The sequence below is a fragment of the Triturus cristatus genome, chromosome 6, assembly GCF_964204655.1.
Source record: "Triturus cristatus chromosome 6, aTriCri1.1, whole genome shotgun sequence".
Taxonomy (NCBI): Eukaryota; Metazoa; Chordata; class Amphibia; order Caudata; family Salamandridae; genus Triturus; species Triturus cristatus.
The window spans coordinates 909590886-909613530 of NC_140589.1; the positions used below are offsets into that span (position 1 = coordinate 909590886).

General features: G+C 45.9%; 1 protein-coding gene across 8 annotated transcripts in view; it reads right to left on the reverse strand.

The window, feature by feature from the left end:
• ENPP3 (ectonucleotide pyrophosphatase/phosphodiesterase 3) overlaps nt 1–22645 on the reverse strand; it is a 783610-nt gene that overhangs the window by 20599 nt on the left and 740366 nt on the right. For all 8 annotated transcript variants that reach the window (XM_085611575.1, XM_085611577.1, XM_085611569.1 and 5 more), the window contains exon 25: nt 16865–17021. In XM_085611575.1, the coding sequence (XP_085467701.1) occupies nt 16865–17021 (157 nt within the window). The remainder of the gene's footprint in view (nt 1–16864; nt 17022–22645) is intronic.

A 22645-nucleotide genomic window follows, 5' to 3' on the forward strand; every position in this document is an offset into this window, starting at 1 on the left:
GAGCTCGTCTGGGTTCTCGCAGTGTCTGCTCACATATTCAGAGTGACCACTCCTACCCCTGATACGGCTATTAGGCTCACTGCTCGGTTCCCAGACCTCAGTGCTTCCATAGAAGAGATATATAGGGTTGAAGCCGATACCTTCCCTCCTAGTAGTACCGGGATGACCAGATGACCGCTCCATCCACAGCCTGAATACGCAGTCACCCCTTCCAGATGAGAACTAGTGATGTCAGAATTGAGGGCGGTAGCCAGTCAGTTCATGAACCGGCAGTTATGGGGTGTTACAACAGCGAGACTACCTCCGGGCAGGCCATAGTCTGCATTTGAAGATCACCTGCCAGCAGCAATGCCTTTAGGTATAAGGGAAAGACAGCTCACTCCAATGAGTTCTCTGGCCTCCATTGCAGTGCAAGGACATTCACAGTCCATACAGTGCAATGGAACAGCTACGTAGGTGGGCTGGTTATCCCTGATGAGCTAATAAAATGGATGATGACTGATAAAGAAAAAATCCTAAATTGAGCTGGTACAAAATATGAATGGCTCTTTCTTCAAGCAGTGGATGAAGGGGGTGGCTCAACCAAACCAATGCCTGGAAGTGGCGAACCAAAGTCCCTTCTGTCTATTTTTTTCCCATTTTTGTTTTTGCTCAGGTTTACTCAATAACAAGCTCTGGCTGTTCCTCACAAAAACACTGTGATAATATGGTTATATTGAAAAACCGAGATGTTATATCTAATCAGTAGAATTACTTTTGCCTTTTGCAGAAAAGTGAAAAAGCTGCAATACAGAGTCAACGAAATGTATTTAATTCAAGCAGATCTTTAACACCTTGTGTTCTATTTAATATTCAAGACAAAATATGTTTAGAAACCACTCTGAAACACATCTGCCAAAATGAGGTGCGTGTGTGACAATCAACCATTGAGAAAAGTGCTGGAGGTTGTTATTATTCATATTATACGCCACAGGTGATACGCTTCTAACTATGTTATTGCCCGTCATTAACAACTTGACCTGTTTTGAATAAGTTAAATAAATGGTGTTGTTTGGATGGATTTAATGGGGGCCAAATATCGAACCTGGGTAATGTTCAGTAGTGTGCACTTGTAAATGCCGAATTAAAAACAAATAGGCGAATGATATATAACTGCCTTTGTCAATAGTTTTAAACTACAAAAAAAAGCAAATAAAACTAAACTAAAAGATTCTCTATGCCTGCTGAATGTAGCCTGGCCCTCTTCATGTATGTATCAGAGCACTTAACGTTAGATGTCACCTATTTTTTTACATGTATTCCTCGGTAGTATGCACAACTTGTTCGTCTGTGAGGTTTCAGAGTGATTGATTGGGTCTACCATCATGTGACTGAAAGGCGTATGGATTAGTAACTTACCTGTAATCCTAGTTCTCATCCATGGGTATACTCATCAAAGTCATAATCTATGAATAATCCCCGCCCACGTGCGGGATCCCGGAGCATATAGAAAATACATATATATACATATATGTGCATATGTGAAAACATATACATGCAGCCTAAAATGTTTCAAACATGGCAAAAATGCTGAAATTACATAGGTTTGCATTGTAGTACCTCTAACCCATAAGGAAAAAAGGAAGCACAAAGCCAATTGTCACACAACAATACTTTATTGCCATAAAGCAAACTTGTAATTTCAGGCATTTGCCTGTAGGCTGCAGCAGAGTATCAAGAAAACAAAGAAAACTGACACCTTGCCTTTGAGGCATTAGAGTAGGGGGACCGTGCCTTTAAGACCTGTAGGAGACCCCTTGCTCCCATGATGCAACACAGGTGACAGTTAGGTCAGTTCTTTTTGACGGTGCACATGCACCTGAATAGATCTGCAATCAATAAACAATGACTTGAGAAGAATGCTCTTCCGGGGAGGTGGGTTGGTCGCTTATGACTTTGATGAGTATACCCCTGGATGAGAACTAGGATTACAGGGAAGTAACTAATCCTTCTCATCCAGGGGATACTCATCAATAGTCATAATCTATGAATAGAGTAGCAAGCCCATACCCAAAATCTCGAGGACGAGCAATTAAGCAACTAGAACATGCAGTAAAAAATTACATCTATTCGAATGTAATTTTTTACTGCATGTTCTAGTTGCTTAATTGCTCGTCCTCGAGATTTTGGGTATGGGCTTGCTACAGTTATGCAAATACATTTCTCAAAGAGGCCTGCCCCACCTGGACATCGGCCTGTGCGTCTGAATCTAGGCAATAAGGGCATGTAAAGGTATGTATAGAGCGCCATGTAGCTGCTTTGCAAATTTCAGATATTGGAACGTTGCGAAGGAGAGCTACAGTAGAAGCTTTCCCTCTTGTAGAGTGTGCTCTTGGTTTGACCTGTAGAACCTTGTGGGCCAGTTGATAAGACAAGGCTATGCAGGAAACAATCCATCTAGATATAGATCTTTTGGAAGCAGCCAGCCCGGCATTTGTAGAACCGTAATTGACAAAGAGCCTATCAGACTTTCTAAGTGAAAGGGTTTTAGCAAGATAAAATTTCAATACCCTCCGGAGGTCTAGAGAGTGTAAGGCTCTCTCCGGGGGAGTGGTTGGCTGAGGAAAGAAAGTGGGAAGCGTGATAACCTGATTAATGTGGAAGTCCAAGACCACCTTGGGTAGGAAGCTTGGATGAGTACGTAGTACCACTCTATTGGCGTGGAACACAGTGTAAGGTTCCTTGCAGCACAGGGCTTGAATCTCACTTACCCTGCGGGCAGAAGTGATGGCTACTAAGAAGGCAGCCTTCCAGGTCAAATGCTGCAAGGACACCTTATGGATAGGTTCAAAAGGAGCCCCCATGAACTTAGAGAGAACAATGTTGAGCTCCCAGGGAGGAGAAGGGGACCTCACTGGTGGAAACACTTTCTTAAGCCCTTCTAGGAAATCTTTGACTACCGGCATCTGGAAGAATGAGGCCTGGGTAGGAGACTTTCTATAAGCTGTGATAGCAGCTAAGTGGACTCTGATAGAGGTGTACTTTAAACCAGACTTTGCCAAGTGCAATAAGTAGGGGAGAATGACTTGTTCTTGACCCTGGATCGGATTAAGAGCGTTATTTCTACACCAAATGTAAAACCTCATTTGTATTTGTATTTGTAGAGCGCAACATTCATCCCAAGGGACATCACGGCGCTAAAAAGCACTAACCAGAATGTAGGCGAGGGGAAGAGTTTCTGGGTAGCAAATTATTAGATTGGAAATAGATATGTTTTTAGTTTTTTTCTGAACATTAAGTGTTCTTCAGTCCGACGCAGTTCTAAAGGAAGTATATTCCAATTTACAGCTGCTACTTTGGAGAAAGATCTATCGCCCATCCTAGCCTTGGTTGTGCGTTTGATCCACTTGAAGGCATAGGACTTTCTAGTGGAGGGCCTTTTTGCTTCCCGAAGAATGTTCATACAGTCAGCCGGAAGATATAAATGTCCGTACTGGATGATTTCAGGAGCCATGCCGTCAAGCGAAGGGAGGGGAGGTTGGGGTGGAAGACTCTCCCCTGGTTCTTGATCAGTAAGTTCGGCAGGCAAGGCAACCTCCGGTGTGGCACCTCTGACAGTTGCAGGAGATCCGGATACCACCACTGGCGGGGCCACTCCGGAGCTATCAGGATCATCCTTGTTCTGGTCCTGTAGAATTTCTGTATGACCGCTGGGATGAGAGGAGGAAAAGCATACAGCAATGTCTGCGATCAGCTGATCAAAAGTGCGTTCCCCCCGTGATCCCTGTTGGGGAAACATGGAGGCGAAGACGGGGCATTTTTTGTTTGCCGTGTCTGCGAACAGGTCGATGTCCGGTACTCCCCACTGCCGTAAGATCTCTTGGGCGACGTCTTCGTTCAGCACCCAGTCGTGCGTTTCGACGAAGTCTCTGCTGAGCCTGTCTGCTTGCACGTTCAGGGTTCCTGGCAGGTGTACAGCGATGATTGAAAGACCTCTTGCCAGTAGCCACCGCCAAATGGACTGAGCTTGCAGAGACAGGACTCGTGACTTGGTGCCTCCTTGCTTGTTCAGATAGAACATAGTTGTTGTTTTGTCTGTCTGAATCTGAACGTGGCTGGTTTGGAGGGACGGATACAGGGATTTGAGTGCCAGATGGACTGCTCGTAGCTCCAAGAAGTTTATGTGATAACTTCTTTCGGTATTGGACCAGAGACCTTGTACCTGAAGCTGGTCCATATGAGCACCCCAGCCCTGCATTGAGGCATCTGTGACCACTGTCTGTGTCGGAGGCGTCTGATGGAAAGGAACACCTTGAAGCAGATGGGAGTGTTTCATCCACCATCTGATGGAGTCTCTGGCAGCTTGGTGGAGAGAGACAAGATCTTCCCAGCGACCTGACCTCTGCGATCACTGATCTTCGAGCGCTTGTTGTAGAGGTCGCATGTGAAGGCGTGCATTGGGAACAATGTAAATGCACGAAGCCATCGACCCCAGTAGTGAAGACACTTGCCTGGCTGTGGGGAATGCAGTGTCGAGAAGCGTGTGGCATTTCTGAAGCATGGATGATAACCTCTCCTCTGAAGGATACACGCTTGCCTTTGCGGAGTCCAGAGAGGCGCCCAGATAGTGTATCCCCTGAGTGGGATTGAGGACCGACTTTTTGTAGTTGACTTGTAATCCCAATGACTGTAGTAGATTGAGGCAGAACAAGAGATGGCTCTGGAGTAGTACAGGTGTGTAACTGTTCAGGAGCCAGTCGTCTAGATAGGGATAGACGAAGATCTTCCGCTTGCGGAGGAAGGCAGCTACCACTGCCATACACTTGGAGAATGTCCGTGGGGCGGATTTGAGGCCGAACGGCAGAACTCGGTGCTGGTAGTGCTGGCGAGAGATCTGAAACCTGAGGAATTTTCGATGTTTCACTGAGACAGGAATATGAAAATAGGCGTCCTGCAGGTCGATGGCACACATCCAGTCTCCCTGGTGAAGGTGCAGGAAGATTTGATGCAGGGCTAGCATTCTGAACTTTTCCTTCTTGACAAATCTGTTTAGCAGACGCAGGTCGAGAATGGGTCTGTACTCTTTGGTTACTCCTAACTTTTGAACTAGAAAATAGCGGGAGTATACTCCTTGATTTCTTTGGAGAGGTGGTACTTCCTCTATGACGTTCTTGGAGCGGAGCGTAGCTACTTGGTCCAGTAAAAGCCGATTTTGAATTTGAGGATGGTGCTGCCACTGTGGGGGTACTTGCGGAGGGGGAGACTTGAACCTCAGCAAGTAGCCATGCTGTACAATATTCAGTACCCATTTGTCTCTTGTAATGGTTTCCCACTCTTCCCGGTGAAAACTGATACTTCCTCCTACCGGAGTGGTGAACGGGCGTGGAGGAAGTAAGACTTCACTGTTTGGGAGGCTGCTTCGTGGTGGACTGTTGCTGTTTGGCATTCCCTCTTCCTCTGCCACGACCCCTTTGTTGGAATTGGGGTCTCTGCTGGTTCTGAGAGGACCATTGAGGGGTTTGAACCCTCCGATGAAAGGGACGTCTGTCGCTCTGACGAAAGCGCTTCTGATATTCCTTGCGCTTCTCCAGCCCAACAGCCTTGATGGTGTCCATCTCTGCTTTCATTTTGTTCATTTGGTCATCAGCGTGAGCACCAAACAAGGACGATCCGTTAAAAGGTAAATTCAGAATATTCTTTTACGCATCAGGCTTGAGGCCTGTCAGTCGCAGCCAGGCTGATCATCGAGAGCATACACCATGGGAGTACCCATGAGCTGTGAGGTCTGAAGCGTCCACAGCCGCACTAATGATCTGATTGGCTACAAGCCCACCCTCAAGGAGAATTTCGTTGAAATCCTGTCTGTCTTCTCTGGGGAGCTTTTCAGCGAACCTGGAGAGTGAATCCCAAAGTGAACGATCATAACGTCCTGGAAGGGCTGAAACACTCGCAACCTTCATGTATGAAGCAGATGTGTTGCACATTTTTCTGCCATAGGAATCCATCTACTTACTGTTCTTCTCTGGGGGGACAGAAGATGAAACAGACGCGACCTCATGGCAGCCGCCACAATAACTGAGTCCGTTGGCGGGTCCGCTCTTAGGAATAAGGGATCCTCGGCTGGAGCCTTATACTTCTTGACGATCCTTGAAGGCACAGAGCCCACCGTAGCAGGAGTGAGAAATGTGGCCATAACTGGCTCCAACAGTCCTGGCACCAAAGGAAGTAAAGGTCTGGGCGCTGATTGATGATGTAAGGTATCAAATATAATCGATGTGGGAACCACAGGGGTGTGCAACGTGATGTTCAGTTTTTGCGCACCCCTACCCAGAACCTCAGAAAAGGTAGCGATGTCATCGATGGGAGACACCCGCGATGGAGGAGTGGAGGAAAAGGTCGGAGAATAGTCCCGGACCGAGGACCTCATGGAAGAAGACCATGTGGGTGATCTTGTGCGTCGCCTCTTGTGGGGATGGTCACTGTGATGAGCCCTGGACCGTGATCTGTGTCTAGAAGGAGATCTTGGCCTTCTGTGAGGAGCAGAACGATCCCTGGATCGTGACCGGTGTGTAGAAGGTGACTTTGGTCTTCCAAGAGGAGACTTGCTTCTACGCGGAGAAATTCTGGAGGGCGAATACGTGCAAAAATAGTCCGAGCCCGGACTTCTACAGCCACCTGTACCCACATTCTCCAACCAGCGGGGTAAAAGTCCAAACTTTTCTGTCGCCTTAGGTGATTTCTCCGGAGAAATCTGAACGATATGTAGACCTGGGGATGATGATCGATCCCCCGATGATGATCTGGATCTGGACATAACTGCACGTTGGATCTCCTCCCTGGCGGCTGCAATTTTATCCCTCGACGTCGAACGTCTCGACGTCGACGAAGTTTGCGTCACCATCGGTGTTGATTGCTGGGAACGCCGCTCCGCTCTCGACGGTGGTCTCGATGCCGATCGCCTACGGTGAGGCGGAGACCTCGACATCGATCTTCGCCGTCGAGTTGGTGACTTCAACGTCGACCTTCGCCGTCGGTCCGGCGTTTTCGATGTCGATCTTCCATGGCGTCGAGTTGAGGTCGATCTCCTCGACGTCGAATGATGAGCCTTTGACGAAGATCTTGGCGTCGAGATATACGTCGTCGCAGCTCTCGATGCTGACCCCCTCGAGGGCAGCAGAGAGTGTCCCGATGTCGACGGAAGCCTCAACGTCGACGGAGACTGTCCGGATCTCATCGGACTAACAGCCTTCGAGCCCGAAGTGCCGTGCCTCGACGCTGACTTACTTGTATGCGGCGGAGAATCTCGACATCGAGATGGTGTTCTTTGTCTTGACGCAGAAGAAGCCCTGGGTCTTTTAGACGGTGACTTTGACGTCGGCGGCGAATCTCCTTGAACCTTGGCCTTCCTGGGATCAGGAGAGGTGGTATGTCGCCGTTTCTGAAGTCGTCTGGCTGAAGAGGGTGATATGGTCGCCTTCATGATGGTTTCTTTCTTTCTCCAGCTGGGCATGTAATTTTATGCGCTCTCTATCGCGTAGAGTGCGCCTGGAAAATTTCTGGCAGTGGGGGCACTGGTCAGGATTGTGTGAAGTTGGAAGACACACAATACACACCGAGTGTGGATCTGCCAGTGCCATCTCATTGCCACAGGAAGGGCATTTCCTGAATAAAGAAGGCATTCTGACTGGAAAAAATTAGAATTATACTAAAAAACCAGCAGAATAAGCCTTCAGGAGTCAGAAAAAGTCGAATTTTCTGAGACAATCTGAAGAGAAAAAACTTTCAGTCAAAAAACTGAAGAGCTCAAGCTCCAGGATCCTCATAGAAGGAGCCGGAAAAAAGAACTGACCTAACTGTCACCTGTGGTGCATCATGGGAGCAAGGGGTCTCCTACAGGTCTTAAAGGCACGATCCCCCTACTCTAATGCCTTAAAGGCAAGGTGTCAGTTTTCTTTGTTTTCTTGATACTCTGCTGCAGCCTACAGGCAAATGCCTGCAATTACAAGTTTGCTTTATGGCAATAAAGCATTGTTGTGTGACAATTGGCTTAGTGCTTCCTTTTTTCCTTATGGGTTAGGGGTACTACAATGCAAACCTATGTAATTTCAGCATTTTTGCCATGTTTGAAACATTTTAGGCTGCATGTATATGTTTTCACATATGCATATATATGTATATATATGTATTTTCTATATGCTCCGGGATCCCGCACGTGGGCGGGGATTATTCATAGATTATGACTATTGATGAGTATCCCCTGGATGAGAAACCTGTTTCTAGGCACTGAGCGTCCTTTTGTTGGGTCTGGTAGCAGGCGTGTTACCAGGCAGCAGACTGAGTGGGTCTTGTCGTTTAGCAATGATTACTCAAAGGTACCAATATTTGCACTCCAATTGAATAACCATGTTGCTCACCACACTCTCAAGGGGTAGCAAAATACAGCAGTCACTGCATACTCGGGGAGGTGACAGAGTTCAGATTCTCATATGCAGCATGGCACAGTGCTTAAAGTTCAATGTCCATCCATTACTACATCTTCAGAAAAGAATATGAAAGTACAGATACAGTAACAAAAAGAAAAAGTAAAATGTGATACACAAATGAAACCAGAAGGTAATAGAGTCTTTGGGGGCTGGCATATAGTCATGAATGTTATTAAGGCATTTATGTGCTAAATGCTTGAATTTCAATTTACCCTGGTCCTATGGCCAATGTCAGTCTGTAGGGCTGTGGTCTGTTTCATTAGAAGAACTTCAGGATTTTTCAGGTGTTTTAAGACAGTGTGTGCAAATAGACTGAATTTCTAAACAATGTGCAGAGGCGTCAGACAAAATGATGCAGTGCAGCAATCTTTCTATGATGCCTGGGCTTCTCTTTCAAAGACACAACTGGGCAACTCAGTGACCGGAAGACTAACATCTGGTTTCCTGATTTAAAACAATTCCAGTTCAAATTTAGGACACAATGAGTTACAAAACATTTTCAAAAAGAGAGAGTTTTTTACCCCCTGTGGCATCCACAGGAACATTTCTCCATAGTTACCTAAATGTGGAAAAAATCTCCCTCCTGAAATTTCATTGAAGTAGGATCATCACTCTCTACACCGGTTGCAGTCACAGAGATCCACCGTTTGGGAATTAGAAGAGCAAGTTTCAACCAATGGAAACAAATTTGTAAAGAATCTGAGTCTCTGGAACTGCATCTAGTTAATAAAATTACAAACCCAAGAAGTCAAATCTGCAGCTGCCCAACCCAGAAGGTTCTTGTCTGTGAACGTGCTTCTTTTGGGATAGCCAGGCGATGCTGATGTTGAGGTTCCTAGGTGATCTACCTTGAGTCATCTCACAGACAGACCCACTACATTAGGGACATATCTCTTAGTGTGATAGTCAAGATCCTTGAGGGGCAGCTCCTCCATTGGAGCGGAGGAGCGTCGTTCCACTTATGTGCCCCCAAATCCCCAGAGTTAAAAAATAAAATGGTAATTCATTACCATTTTTTTTATCGCCCTCTCCTGAACTGGGCATCAAGACAGGGTGGGCCTGCTCAGTGCAATGGGAGGAGTGGTGGGCAGAGGGCTGCCGTTTGCACTTTAAAGTGTGCATGTGCCTTTGGCCGGCTGTCTTGAGAGGGCCAGCCACACATGCACACTTTAAACCTCTCAACCCAGCTGAGTTGAGAGCAAGTACAGGCATCCAGTATCCTTGGGAGCAGCAACAGAGGCCGCCCCCACCAATCAGGGCACTGCTCACATGCTGGCTAACAGCACATGAGCAGTTCTGAATTGGTCGAGGGAGTTTGCTGGGGCCTGCACTGCAGTCCCAGCAGCAGATGAGATTGGAGTGAGAAGGATGTCATCAACACGTCAGGATAGGTAGGTTAATTTCTTTTTTTTCCCCTTTTGTTTGCCTGCCCTCCCCACCCTCAGTAGATGAGAGCCGCCACTGAGATCCTTATCCAGAAGAAAGGACTTTTATGGTCCCAGGATTGTCACCAGCCTGAAGGAGAGCCACAACTAGCAATGGCTCAGTTCATCTCAATACGTCCGTCAAAGATTAGTGTGCAGGGTCTCCTTGATGTCTAGATGGTCTACACATTATAGATCCCGGGGTCTAGCATTTATTCCACTTTGAGGGCACACTCAGTAAAGTGCAATATTTTTCAAAATGGGTGCACTTCAGACAATCATGGGAGAGTGCATATGCCTCTGTCAACCACCAAAATAGACTGTTCATGATCAGAGCAGTTGGAACTCATCAATTGGTGATGTTGAAAGCCCTCAAAGCACATCAGGAGGCTCCAATAGCTAGTCAACAGCGTGCAGGGAAAATTACTCTAAATACAATTATTTTAGTTCCAAAAGTGATAATTTACATCTAACATCTTTAAATAGATTTCACCCTACCCTCTAGGCTGTCCTGGGCCTACCCTAGAGATGACTTATATGTTTTATAAGAGAATGTTTGGGCCTGGCAAAAGGTTTATTTTGCTAGGTTGAAATTGCAGTTTAAAACTGCACACACAGGCTGCAATGGCAGGCCTGAGACATGTTTAAAGTGCTACTTTAGTGGGAGGCACCATTGGTGCTGCAGGCCCACTAGTAGCATTTAATGTACAGGCCTTGGCCATAAGTAGTGCCACTTTACTAGTGACTTACAAGTAAATTAAATATGCCAATTGGGTATAAGCCAATTCTACTGTTTTAAGGAAAGAACACAAGCACTGATTAGCAACCAAAATTCAACAAACAGGAGGGTTGCAGACAAAACATTAGGGGGAAAGCCATGGCAAGTATGCCAGGTCTAACACTCATGTAACTAATCAGCGGACAGTAACAACCCCCATTACTGGTACTAATGACACCTTTCTGTTCAACCCTGGATTAGACTATCAACCTTTGTAGAAATTTCCACAGGAATTCTATGACAGCCTCCCCTCCTTCTCCATCTCCAGTGGGATCTATCAGAACTTCCTCACAAGCTTCTCACATGGCAATTACAATAACAATGGCTATGGGTCACAGTCCTAAACTTCTATGGCTTTGTACAAGGTAACAGTAGGAAATACTCATGAAAGTAAGAGTTACCTAACAGTGTAGACATGGTACAAAACAGACAAAAATGTAATGTCATTGGGTTTCCTGACATCTTTTCTGCTTTGCACCATTGAGAAACCTGTCCAGTATAACCGGAAGTTGTAGGTGTAGTATCATGAGATATGGAGGTAATACAGTGCATCTACCAGTAATAGCAGCGATGTCTCCACCACCCTGTGCTGCAGGAGCTGGTCTACAGTAATGATTTGAGAAAAGTGTTTCCAGAGGTTAGTCCTCTAAACCGCGTGTCACCTTCTAAACATAGCCATGGCAACTCTCGGGAATGTCATTACCATGAAAGCCAATAGCATCATATTAAAAGTGCATATTCGTATTCAAACCCTTTTCAGAGCAATATATTAAAAACCACTAATGTCTACCTGTTTTGTCCTTTATTTACCTTTCCTAAATTAAACATTTGGGTATATCCCCTTTGCATCACCCTTGCATTAATTTTACTTTTCTGAATGGTTTGACTTATAAAGAACGGCCTGGAATCAGGAGCGGCTGCTACCGGACGGAGTGGTGAGGCGTGGGGGAGGTTAATCAACAAAAAAAAACACTTATCTTAGAAGGTCCAGCCAGCCGCCGCCTCCTCTGCATCCTCTTTATCTTCCAGTCTTCAGTCTTGGCTGGCAGCAGCAGCAGAAAGCACCTGGCACACAGGCTTCCCTGAGCCAATCACAACTCCGCAATGCAGCATTGTGATTGGTCTAAGCGCCATGGATCGGCGCTCAGACTCGAACAGGGAGCCTGTGCATATTCCTGACCAGGCTGTGTAATGCAGCCTGGTAGGAACATGCAAAGTGCGCATGAACTGTGTGGTCAGCCCAAGAGGGCCGGCTAAAAGGTTCACGCGCACTTTGTGAGTGCAAAACACCCCTCGCCCACTCTGGCCAGTACCGCGCCACACAGGCCACTGACTGAATGCAATCGGAAAAATAAAATGACAATAACCATACGTTATTGTCATTTTATTTTTCCTTTTTGCGCAGTGGGGCAACGCTCCTCCGCCTTAGCAGAGGAGCCGCCACTGCCTGGTATATTAACTATATGTGTATGTTTATGGCTCACAGCTTTTGCAACACTAATACCACACATGCTTGAAAGTTACCATTGTGTATCTCTATGTCAGAAAGAGTTTGATTGGTTAATGCTTGTTAACGTAAAAGGAGCAGTGACATGTTTTTGCTTGAGATCTAAACTAGAGGTTTATTAACTCTGCCGAAAGCCCATTCGTTGTTTGACCCAGGTCAGCTGCTTTTCGCTGGCTGCCTCACACACACTGAAGTTTCAGAAGTGGCATCCTGAAGTCACTTTATAGACACAGGAACATTGTTCTTAAAATTGTTCTTCTGAGCTGGATGTTTATGTCTGCGGATTCTAAAGTTATGAGCAAGGGAGAGTACTTGAAAGGCTAATATAACATTGATTTTCTGAAATGTTTATATCCTCATGGAAATGGCTTACTATTGTCTACGTTAGCTGATATCTTCAATTCAAATAATATTTAGGTTTAACATCATAGCTCTTTGTACGCATATATGTACTAAAGCATTTTCCCATTAAAAAAAATGGTCAAATCCCTTTGATACATCTGGCCCATTGATCCTTGTACATGTTTATTAACATGCAGTGTCGAGCAATATTATGGCAGGTGTCTCTTCACATTCAGAGTGCTGTTCTGAGAGTGCCCGGTTCACATAAATCTTTAAACAGTCAGAAATATACTCCCATCTGCTTATACCCAACATTGATGATATTTATATTCGAAGATTCGTCAAAGAATACAAGGCGGGAGGTCTCCTGGGATCTCTTTGAGTGTTGCAGACTCAGACGCTTAACCATTTCCATATGCCTAACAAGGGCACAATCACACAAAAGTTAATTTGTCCTTGCGCCTTTTGTTTTTTCTCCATGAGGAAAATATTATTCCCAGTGTGTTAAACTCTTTCCCTGCTCTCCCAGCAGTTTGGTGGGATTGCGCCCTATTCCATTGTGAAAACATTATTTTACCAACCACGGACTGAAGAAAAACAACTGGTGTATTTAGGGTGGGAAAGAACCTTCAAAGTGTTGGCGAATGCTGCAAAAAAACACAACAGACCCACCCTGGATGGCTATAAAATTCGACCCTCTTCATAGGTTTGTTGACAAGATATTTGCCGTATATAGATGAAATTTCCATGCAAGAAAATCCTAATTGGAAGGACAAAATCCATATACACATAACCATGCATATACATTTATTTTAGGATTAGGAATGGAAATAGCTTTGTGAATGGGGCCTTAGTTGTTCATCATTTATCCCAATAGGTTTCCTAATTTGGAAAAGCATGCACCTTGGGGGAAAGGGAAGTTTTTCAGTTTTTCAGTTTTTGAGGTTCCTTCACGGAACCTCAAAAACCCCTCACCCGGCATAAACTCCGCCCATCCATGAACCCTAAACACCTCTGAACACCCCTATACTCAACCCTTCCCTGAGCCCTAAACTCCCCTCACCACCCCTAATCTCCACTCATTAGTGAACCCTAAGGACCCTTCCCCACCCCTAAACTCTACCCATTCCAGATTGCTAATAAAATCCTCACCACCCTAAATCCTAAAACACTTCTTTCTACACCTGAACTTCACCCATCTCTCACCCCTAAAAACATCTCATTACCATACCTAGAACGTTTTTCCATTACTTCACATACATCCCTCTGTGCTGTCTGAAGCATCTCAGGCAGGCATGATGAGAAGGAGAGCAACCAGTAAAGCTTCAGCAGCTCCCTGAGACTTGCCCCAGAATCGATGACGTGGCATCACTCAGCTCCACACCATATAATCACTATCAGCACCGGGGTCCATGCAACCTCCTTTCTTTGTTTTAGTAAGCTGCCTTGAGACCCTTCCTGATAGGGCCAGTTTAAGGCAGTCTGGCAAGTCTCACTGCCAATTGGAATTAGGACATTCCAACATATTCAGTCGATCCGGTGGGTCACTGTTCCTCCCTCTGAGAGAAGTCTGAGAGGGTCCTCTATCTAGAATGAAATGACAGCAGCTCCAACTATGTGAAGACTTCCGGTACACCTCCTTGGAATCCGTTCTGGCAACAAACCTTGTGTATTCTCTAAAGGCAGATTTGGAAATTAAGAACCAGTAGAGGCAGAAGAAAGGGTAGGAGATGGGGAAGGTGGCCTCTGTGAGGACATCCACCATTCAAATTGCAGCCAACTTCTTTCAAAAATAAGTATTCACAATCAGGTATGGGTAACCCTGGTGAGAGGTTCAACTGTAGAGTTTGCAAAACATTTATTGTGTGCTCATGGTCTAAATTCATTATTGCAACAAGGTGTGCACATTAAAAAAATGAACTCAGAGTGACACTCTATTTGCCCCAAGCCTCAGGTATTAATTTCCATGGGAGGCCAGTAGTTAGTTCTATTGGACGCCTATCTGCACCTAAAAACTAGATTACAGCTATACTAGAGGGGAACTCTAATGAAACTACTGGATAGGGAGACCGGTGTAGTGTCTTCCCTACCAGAACACACCAAAAGGGAGACACTTGGGAGAACAAATATGCAGTTTGAGGGGTACCTTAGGTGCCGGGTCCCTCTAATTTGTTGATTAAAAAATAGCTTAAAGACAGGGGAGCATTCAGGGACAAAGGAAAGACTGGTCAGGATGGCCCAGTAGCTGGTTTGCAAAGATTTTCATCCTTACAGAGGGAGAATTAAAGTGCGTGCATTATTTTTTCATGCTCCTATTACCTAGATTTCATTTGCCTTTTCATAACCAAGGTTCTCAAAGGGATCCTGGCATTTCTAATGACTAACAGTATTGCCTGGATATATTCATCATTGCAGGATGGCTAACAGACCAGTGGCACAACTCAATCAGAAATCTGGAGATCGTGGTGGCCTCATGATGTCCCTCCTCCAGCCTCTCATCAGAGCTTGGTAAAAAGTCTGGGGATCAAAATTGACAGTGCTTTGTCCTTGCAATTCCAAATTCAGGTTCTGGTGGGCACCTGCTTTGGGCTACTATGCACCTTGAAACAAATTCCTACCGCTTCTTTCAGTTGAAACTAGGAAGACAGTAATCCAGGCAGTGATCACATCCAGACTTGATTATGGAAACGTTTTGTATATAGGTCTGCCTGAATGTCTTTTGAGCCAGTTGCAAATGGTTCAGAATGCGGTGACCAGATTGGTTCTCAATCTCGCCCCTAGAAACCATTTGTCCCCACATTTATATTCACTTCACTGGCTGCCCATGAAAAAGAGGATTCGCTTCAAAACACTGGTCCGGGACTCCTGGCACATAAAGCTCTGCACGGAAATGGTGCAGTATGCCTTAGGAGGAGGCTTTCTACTTATGCCCCTCCTTGGACACTACAGTCAACTTTTGGCTACCTAGCCACCATCCTAAAAATCCACCGGACCAGAATTGGTGGAATCAACTTCCGACGGCACTTTGCGCCACCCCAGAACTTCCTATTTTCAGGAAGAAGTTGAAAACCTGGCTATTTAGCAAGTGAGGTAATCGTCTAGTTTCTAGCGAACAGCTATCCTACTGCAGGGCTGGGACACTCCTCCTAGCAGGCATGTGCTCTACAAATGCCGTTTCATTCATTCATTCATACCTCACAGTGTCACCACTAATAAAAAGAATATAGTACTTAACAACGTGGATTTTACACCTCGATACAATCACAACGCGGTCATTACAAAGACCCCGTTGTTACATCGCAGTGCCATTACAACACAAGTCGTTACAACAACTTGTGATAGATGGCGAGCTAGACTTAGGAATAGAATGATTTACTATTCCAACTCCAGTGTGTTGAACACTAGGGAAGGTTTTGGAATAGTAAATCATACTATTCCGTAGTCTAGAGCACCATCTAGCGCAAGTCGTTGTAACGACTTGCGTAGTAATGGCACTGCGTAGTAACAACGCAGTTGTTGTAACGACCGTGTTGTGTTTGTATCGCGGTGTAAAATCTGCATTGTTAAGGTTGTTTCCCCTAATAAAACCACTTTCTCTTAGGACACTGCTATCCATCTGTCCCTGTCATTGATTCATACCATACACCAGATGCAAGAACAGAGGGGGGCCATCGAGGAAGGGGCGTTGTCCTTTCTCCTGTGTCCATAGTTCAGGGATCTTCAAACTGAGGGGCAGGGGGGGCCTCAGGTGATCCCAGGAGGGCTCCAGGCTCTGGCCAAAAGAAGCAGTATGCTCTGTAATGGGTCATCACTAACATCTTTCGTCATTTATATCCTAGATGGGAGTATGTGTCAAAAGGGAAGTGACTCCAAATATTCTTCAAAAACCCCTGCCACACACTGTGGATACTGTTAATAGATACAATTAAAAAGAATAATTGTGAAAAATTCTATGGGGGGCCAAATTATTTTTTTACTCTGGGCGGGGGCGGCATTAAAACATTTGAAGACCACTGCTCATAGTTAGTGCCACACCAATAAAGAGAGATGCAGGGAATAGAAAGACCGCTCTACTCCCAAAGATCACACTGTCGGTTCAGCTGTGTTTCGCAAGACTCACATCAATCATACATCAACATTGAAATGCGAATTGTTGAACTTCTCTGCATTTTTACTGTTGATGTTACTTGCACGTCACTTTGCTGCTGACAGCAAGTCAGGCTGTTGGTAGATTTTAAACTCCACCTTTCATCAAGCGGATCCAGACTGCAGCTACCAAGCATTAGGACAACTTGACAACAGGTGCCTTGAAGACCACGACTGGAGCAATAATCATGTATTGAGTACTCACAGCACAGCTCTCACTGTTGTCGGGCCTGTGAGGAATGATGAAGGACAAGACAGCGAGGGGGCCCGCGCAGCTGAGAGGGGTGTGGGAAGAGTTCCTGCAGCTGGTGAGCACCATGAAGAAATGCGTCGGAATAGGAATCGCGGTATCACCGACATACCTGGAGGGGAGAAATTAGCAGATTAGGATTTTCTATATACTTATTTCTAAAATTAAGATCATGCTTCCATTGCACTACAAATATTTTTATTTTGGTTGCAATTCCAAACATTTATGTGGTTGCAATTCAAAACATTTAATTTTAAGACATTTACTGTTTGATTGCAATTTCAAACATTTATTTTAAGACATTGACTCATTGTTGCAATTCCCAAACATTTATTTTTAAGACATTGACTCTTTGTTTGCAATTCCAAACATTTATTTTAAAGACACTGAATCATTTCCGAGTGTCAAGGTAGCCAACCTTTAAGTTCTGTTAAGCACAGGACAACGCCACTTTGCTTCTAAAATTTCGTTAATTCACCTGGCATTCTGGACTATGGTAAGGGCTCTACATTTCAGCTTTTTACCAACATGTACCCGGGACAGGAATCTCAGCATGTTTGTGGTTTAGTTCCATTTATTCCAAATGATCACCAGCTGAGCTGCTACATTTTTTAATTAGCTGCAGCAAATTCAGCACGGCCTCAAGGAGCCCTAAATAAGTGCTGCTCTGCAGTGAGGCCACGACAGGATAACGGCATTGACTAGTTGAACATACAGAGGAGGGTTGTGAATTGGAAAGACTGTTCAAAACTCTGAGGTAAAGAGGAAACTCTGTCTTGCCTCGCAGATGCATATGGTTGCAGAGTAAGACTGGAAACCAGCACCAGGACCATATTGTGTACTGCCCTAAAAGCAGTGGGTTTTGTGCTCATAATATCTGCCTAAATCACCCTAGCCCAAATAGAGGTCTCAAGATATCAACAACATCTCAGCACTCGTGGGGTAAAGTGTCAAAAAGTTGGTGAACATCTGATCGCTGAACTAAGGCCAAAAAAAGTAGTGGGGGGAGTCAATTGATCTAACTCTTCCCCTGTGGGCATGCCAAGTTTGAGCTGGCTATCACAGGCATACATATATGAGCCAACTCTCATAGTATGCCGAAAGGCTGCAAAACACGTTTAAAAGCGGTAGTGACAAAATGGAACTCTGTGGAAGACCCCAGTATCTGAGTTAGCAAGCAAAAGGAAGACGCAATTCTAGTTAAGACCTTTGGGCAAACAATAGCTTGACCACTCCAAGACCTGCTTTGGCAGTCAATATCAATAGCTCCTCCAGTAGGAGGTCATGGTCAATAGTGTTGAAGACAGCTAGCATATCTAACAAGATCAACACCTTGAAACCATCAGAATTCACAACCCACCACATATCATCCCCAATTGAGAGAACCACTCATTCCTACTGTGGCCAGGTCTACAATCGGATGGATGACGTTCAACAGGTGCTTTCCTGATGCTAAGTCAAGATGTTTGCCTTCATCTGCCCGTTGAACTAGTTTAGCAGAGTAAAGCACTAGTTGAATGGAACTTAATGTTTTTCAAATGATGTTAACTGGAGGAGTGGATACCAGTAGCACCTTCTGTCCATCTGGAACTATTGCAGTTTTTAGAAAGGTGTTCAAAATGTCAGTTGCACCATCTATATAACCACAAGTCAACTTGTTAAGGATATGTGCAAGCCAAAGGCCAAAGCAAGACACAACTGGCCTGTTATCAGTAAGTCAATTTAAGAGCACCTTGCTAGGAGAGGTATGCAAACTTGATAGACCTATGCCCATCAAGCAATCAATCAGACAGGATTTGCAATGCATAACTAATCACCCAAAAAAGTCTCCAGGCGCTGTGAACATTGAAGGGGGTGGGGATTCAGTTGAACAGTGAGTTATTAAGTCCTTTCCTGAATTCCAGCAGAGAGGATGAGGCCCAGAGGTGAAGATGGAGAATGTTCCAGGACTTCGCTGCAAGGTAGGAGGTGCGACTACCACTGTTGCTTCGGCCGATGTGGGTGGGTAAGCAAGGAAGAGACAGTAGGAGTGTAGGTGCCTGGAGGGTTGATGGAGGTTCATGCAGTGGTTGATGTATGCTGGTCATTGGTTGTGCAGGACTTTGTAGGTGTGGATCAGCATCTTGAATAGGCATCTCTTTTGAACAGGTAGCCAGTGTAGCTTCATGAGGCCTGAGTTCATCTGGGGTGGTCATGGATGAATCTGGCCACTGAGTTCTGGATAGTCTGCAGTCTTTTCAGGAGGTGCATGAAAATTCCTACATATAGTGCATTGCCATAGTTGAGCCGGCTGTTGACTTGCACATTGAGTGAAAGTTTTTAAAGTTTCAACAAGGAGCCATTTGAAGATCTTACAGAGCATGCGAAGGGTGAATAAGCAGGCTGAGGAGACTGCATTTATCTTGTTTTTCATGGTGAGCTCACTGTTCAGGATGATTCCGAGGTTGTAGGCATGGTTATTTGGAGTCTGTGAGGGTCCGAGTTCAGACGACCACTAAGAGCTGTTCCACGCCGCTCCACTGTTAAGTGCTGTCCCTGAGCCCTGAGCTCTCTGCTGTTAGGTAAGCATTTGAGGACCACCTCCACCCACAGGCTCCTGCCTGTGCATCATCCCTGTTGGTCCAATGGGAGAGCACTCTGCTCTCCTGCTGTTCCACTTTTTTTCTGTGCTGTCTGTACCTTTTTTCTCTTTTTTGCTTACTCTCTTCTCTTTTTGCTCTACCTTTTCTCTTTTTGCCCCCTTTTTCTCTTTGTTGCTCTCTCTTTTTCCAGCGCTCCCCGCCGTTGCTGCCCTCGTGGCCCCTCTCCCCTCCAGCGGATACTTCCTGCTTCCGTCTCCCAGCTAACAGCCCTCCCCAGATCCCTAATTAATGGTGGCCGCTGTGCAGCAAGAAGAGTAAGACCAGTGTGTGAGAAGTTGGCCTGGCATATGCTGTCCACTAGTTACAGTGGGCACCTTGCACCAGTTCAAACAACCCTTATTGATGATAGGTTTAAAGACAACCTTTATTGAAAGCTATCCTAGTGGTAGCTATGGAGAGCAGCCTTCAGGCTAAGTTTTTAAGGAGTGTAAAGCAGCTTGGTTTACCAGATTATAACCTCTTGAATAACTAAATGAAAGGAGAACCACACAAGTTATATATATAAAATATATGTATTTATTTCTAAACACTCTCTACTAATCCCTTTATGAGATTAGTCTAGGGCCAGCACCCACGGGAGCACCGTAGTACTCGAGTTACCTCACCCAGGGAAGCCGGGTGCATAGGTGTCAAATGGTGTCAGGAATCATCGTTGATTTCAATGGCGATCTGCTGCAAAGTGCTGCTGCCGGGAAGGAGAGAAGTGTCCGGTGTGATCCAAGCCTGGATCGAAGATCAGAAGAACCTGAAAGCAAAGGGGACAGAGTCTGGGTCACTTGCCAGTGACCAGGGACACGATAGACGAATGCCCACCGATGTCGGGTGTTTCAGGTGCGAAGAGGTGAAGCTTGACTCTGCAGCCACGAGGACCAGGAGGTGTTGACGATGACCAGAACTGGATTCGAGTTGTCCCACTAAGGATGTCGAGTGCTGCGGTGTTGGTGACCGGATTGGACCCAACAAGCCTTGGCAACAGCAACCCACGCAGGAAGAGAAAAGATGCTTTGGTGCAGACCAGCAAGATCCTGGGGTCTCCTCAAGCGATGGAAAGTCAGGGCACATCTGGAGCAACCAGGTAAGCCCAATTAAAGTTAAAGTTACCTTCACAGGGACCCACCAGTCGACGGACCAGGGATCGCGAAGGGACCTCAAGAGAAAACACAAAGGGCCAGCTCACGGAACACTTGTGGAGTGTAGGCGGGCAATCTTCAGTGCAAATGCTGCTCGGGGTCAGGGCTATAAGTGACCCAAAGCTCAGCTGTAGGAGTCATTGGAAAGCTCATGATTCTGCAAATGGTCGTGGTGTCCAGGGGTTCGGGTTGCACGGTCTTCCACGAGGGATATAGGCCTCAGAACTGGTGAGTGCACAGATCGACCTCTGAGACCACGGAAACCCACCTCCTTTGTTGCAAAATTCTTCGGAGTCCGGCGGGAGCTTCGGAAATGCAAACCGGACAGATGCGTCTTTGGTGCTTGCCAAGCAGGGTAGTAACTCCTTTACTCCAAGGGAGATTATTCAGTCATCTAGTTCAAGGTAGATCGTCGAAGTTCCAGGATTCAGTATCAGAGTTTCGTCCAGGTGTAATCTAAAGTCCTGTAGCCAGGGGTTCCTTTCTTACACCCAAGGAAGGGGTTGAACAAACTCTAGGGGCCCACCTATTGGAGGGTCAGGAAAGAGGGGTGGCCACACCCATTTCCTTTGTCCAGTTTCGCACCAGAGCAGGGGCTGGTAGCCCCTACAACCGGTTTGAACTGGACTATGCACAGGGACACCAAATGTGCCCCCAGTCCTGAACTTCAAAGCACTATTGGAGTGCACGTACACAGCCCCAGTACCCTAAAGCCTGTCTAGGAGGTGGTGACACCTCCCTGTGACAGGAAACCTATTGTCCAGGCCTCCTCTGCCAGAGTTTCGTCCAGCAGCAGGAGGGCAGACTCGTGTTTGTGACTGCCAGCATCCATTTTGTGATGCTGGGGCTCTGTTAGCTGGTACCGGGTATACCGGTGCTGTCATGTCTCTCCCTCTAGAAGGGTGGCATCATAACTGGTGTGGGGGTATGATTCCAAGGTGTTTCACACCAAACACGACATGTTTCTGTGCAGCCATCCCAAAGTTAGCATTTACCGTTTGGTTATAATACACTTAAGAGTATATGGTTTGGCTGCATCACAAACAGCCCCGGAATAAAGGTTCCGAAGGCTGCAGAGGGGCTCTGCTCATATATAGGCACCCTCTAACATAAAACCCAGCACCCTGTCTTCAGGATTAGTAAGGCCTGCCATAGGGGTGACTGATAGGTTTATATGTGCAGTGATATGGAGAGATATAATGAACCTATATCTCAGTAAGGGGTGCATGCACCACCTTACCCAGGCTGCAGTAGCAGTCCGGTGGTGTCATTTTGGAAGGTATCCCAGGGGTGGCATAATACCTGCTGCAGCCCCTGGTAGGCCTCTGGGGTACCTATGCCCGGAGTACATAGTATACCATATACTAGGGACTTATAAGGGTACCCCAGAATCCAATCTGGAGTGTACCTATAGTATTGGGAATCAATTTAGAGAGGAAGCAGCTAGGCTGGGGTCCTGGTTAGCAGGGCCCCAGCCAGACTAAAGTCGAAAAACAGTGAAACATCAGAAAAAGTGGGGGTAACTATAAGAAGCAGATCCTACTCTGCTACACAACTCCCCCAAACGTAAGGACATTAAACTAACTTTGACAAGTTGAGTCTTTATGTTCTAAGTGGAAATATCTGGAGAGTCCATCTGCATTGGCATGGTTACTCCCAGGTCTATGTTCCACTGTATAGTCCATCCCCTGTAGGGAAATGGACCACATCAAAAGTTTGGGGTTTTCACCCTTCATCTCTTTTAGCCAGAAGAGGGACTTATGGTTTGTCTGAACAATGAAGTGAGTGCCAAACAAGTATGGTCTCAACTTCTTCAGAGCCCAAACCACAGGAAAGGCCTCCCTCTCAATGTCTGACCAACGTTTCTCTCCGGGAGTCAGCCTTCTGCTAATTAAAGCTACTGGCTGATCCTGACCTTCATCATTCAATTGTGATAACACAGCCACAAACCCCAACTCAGATGC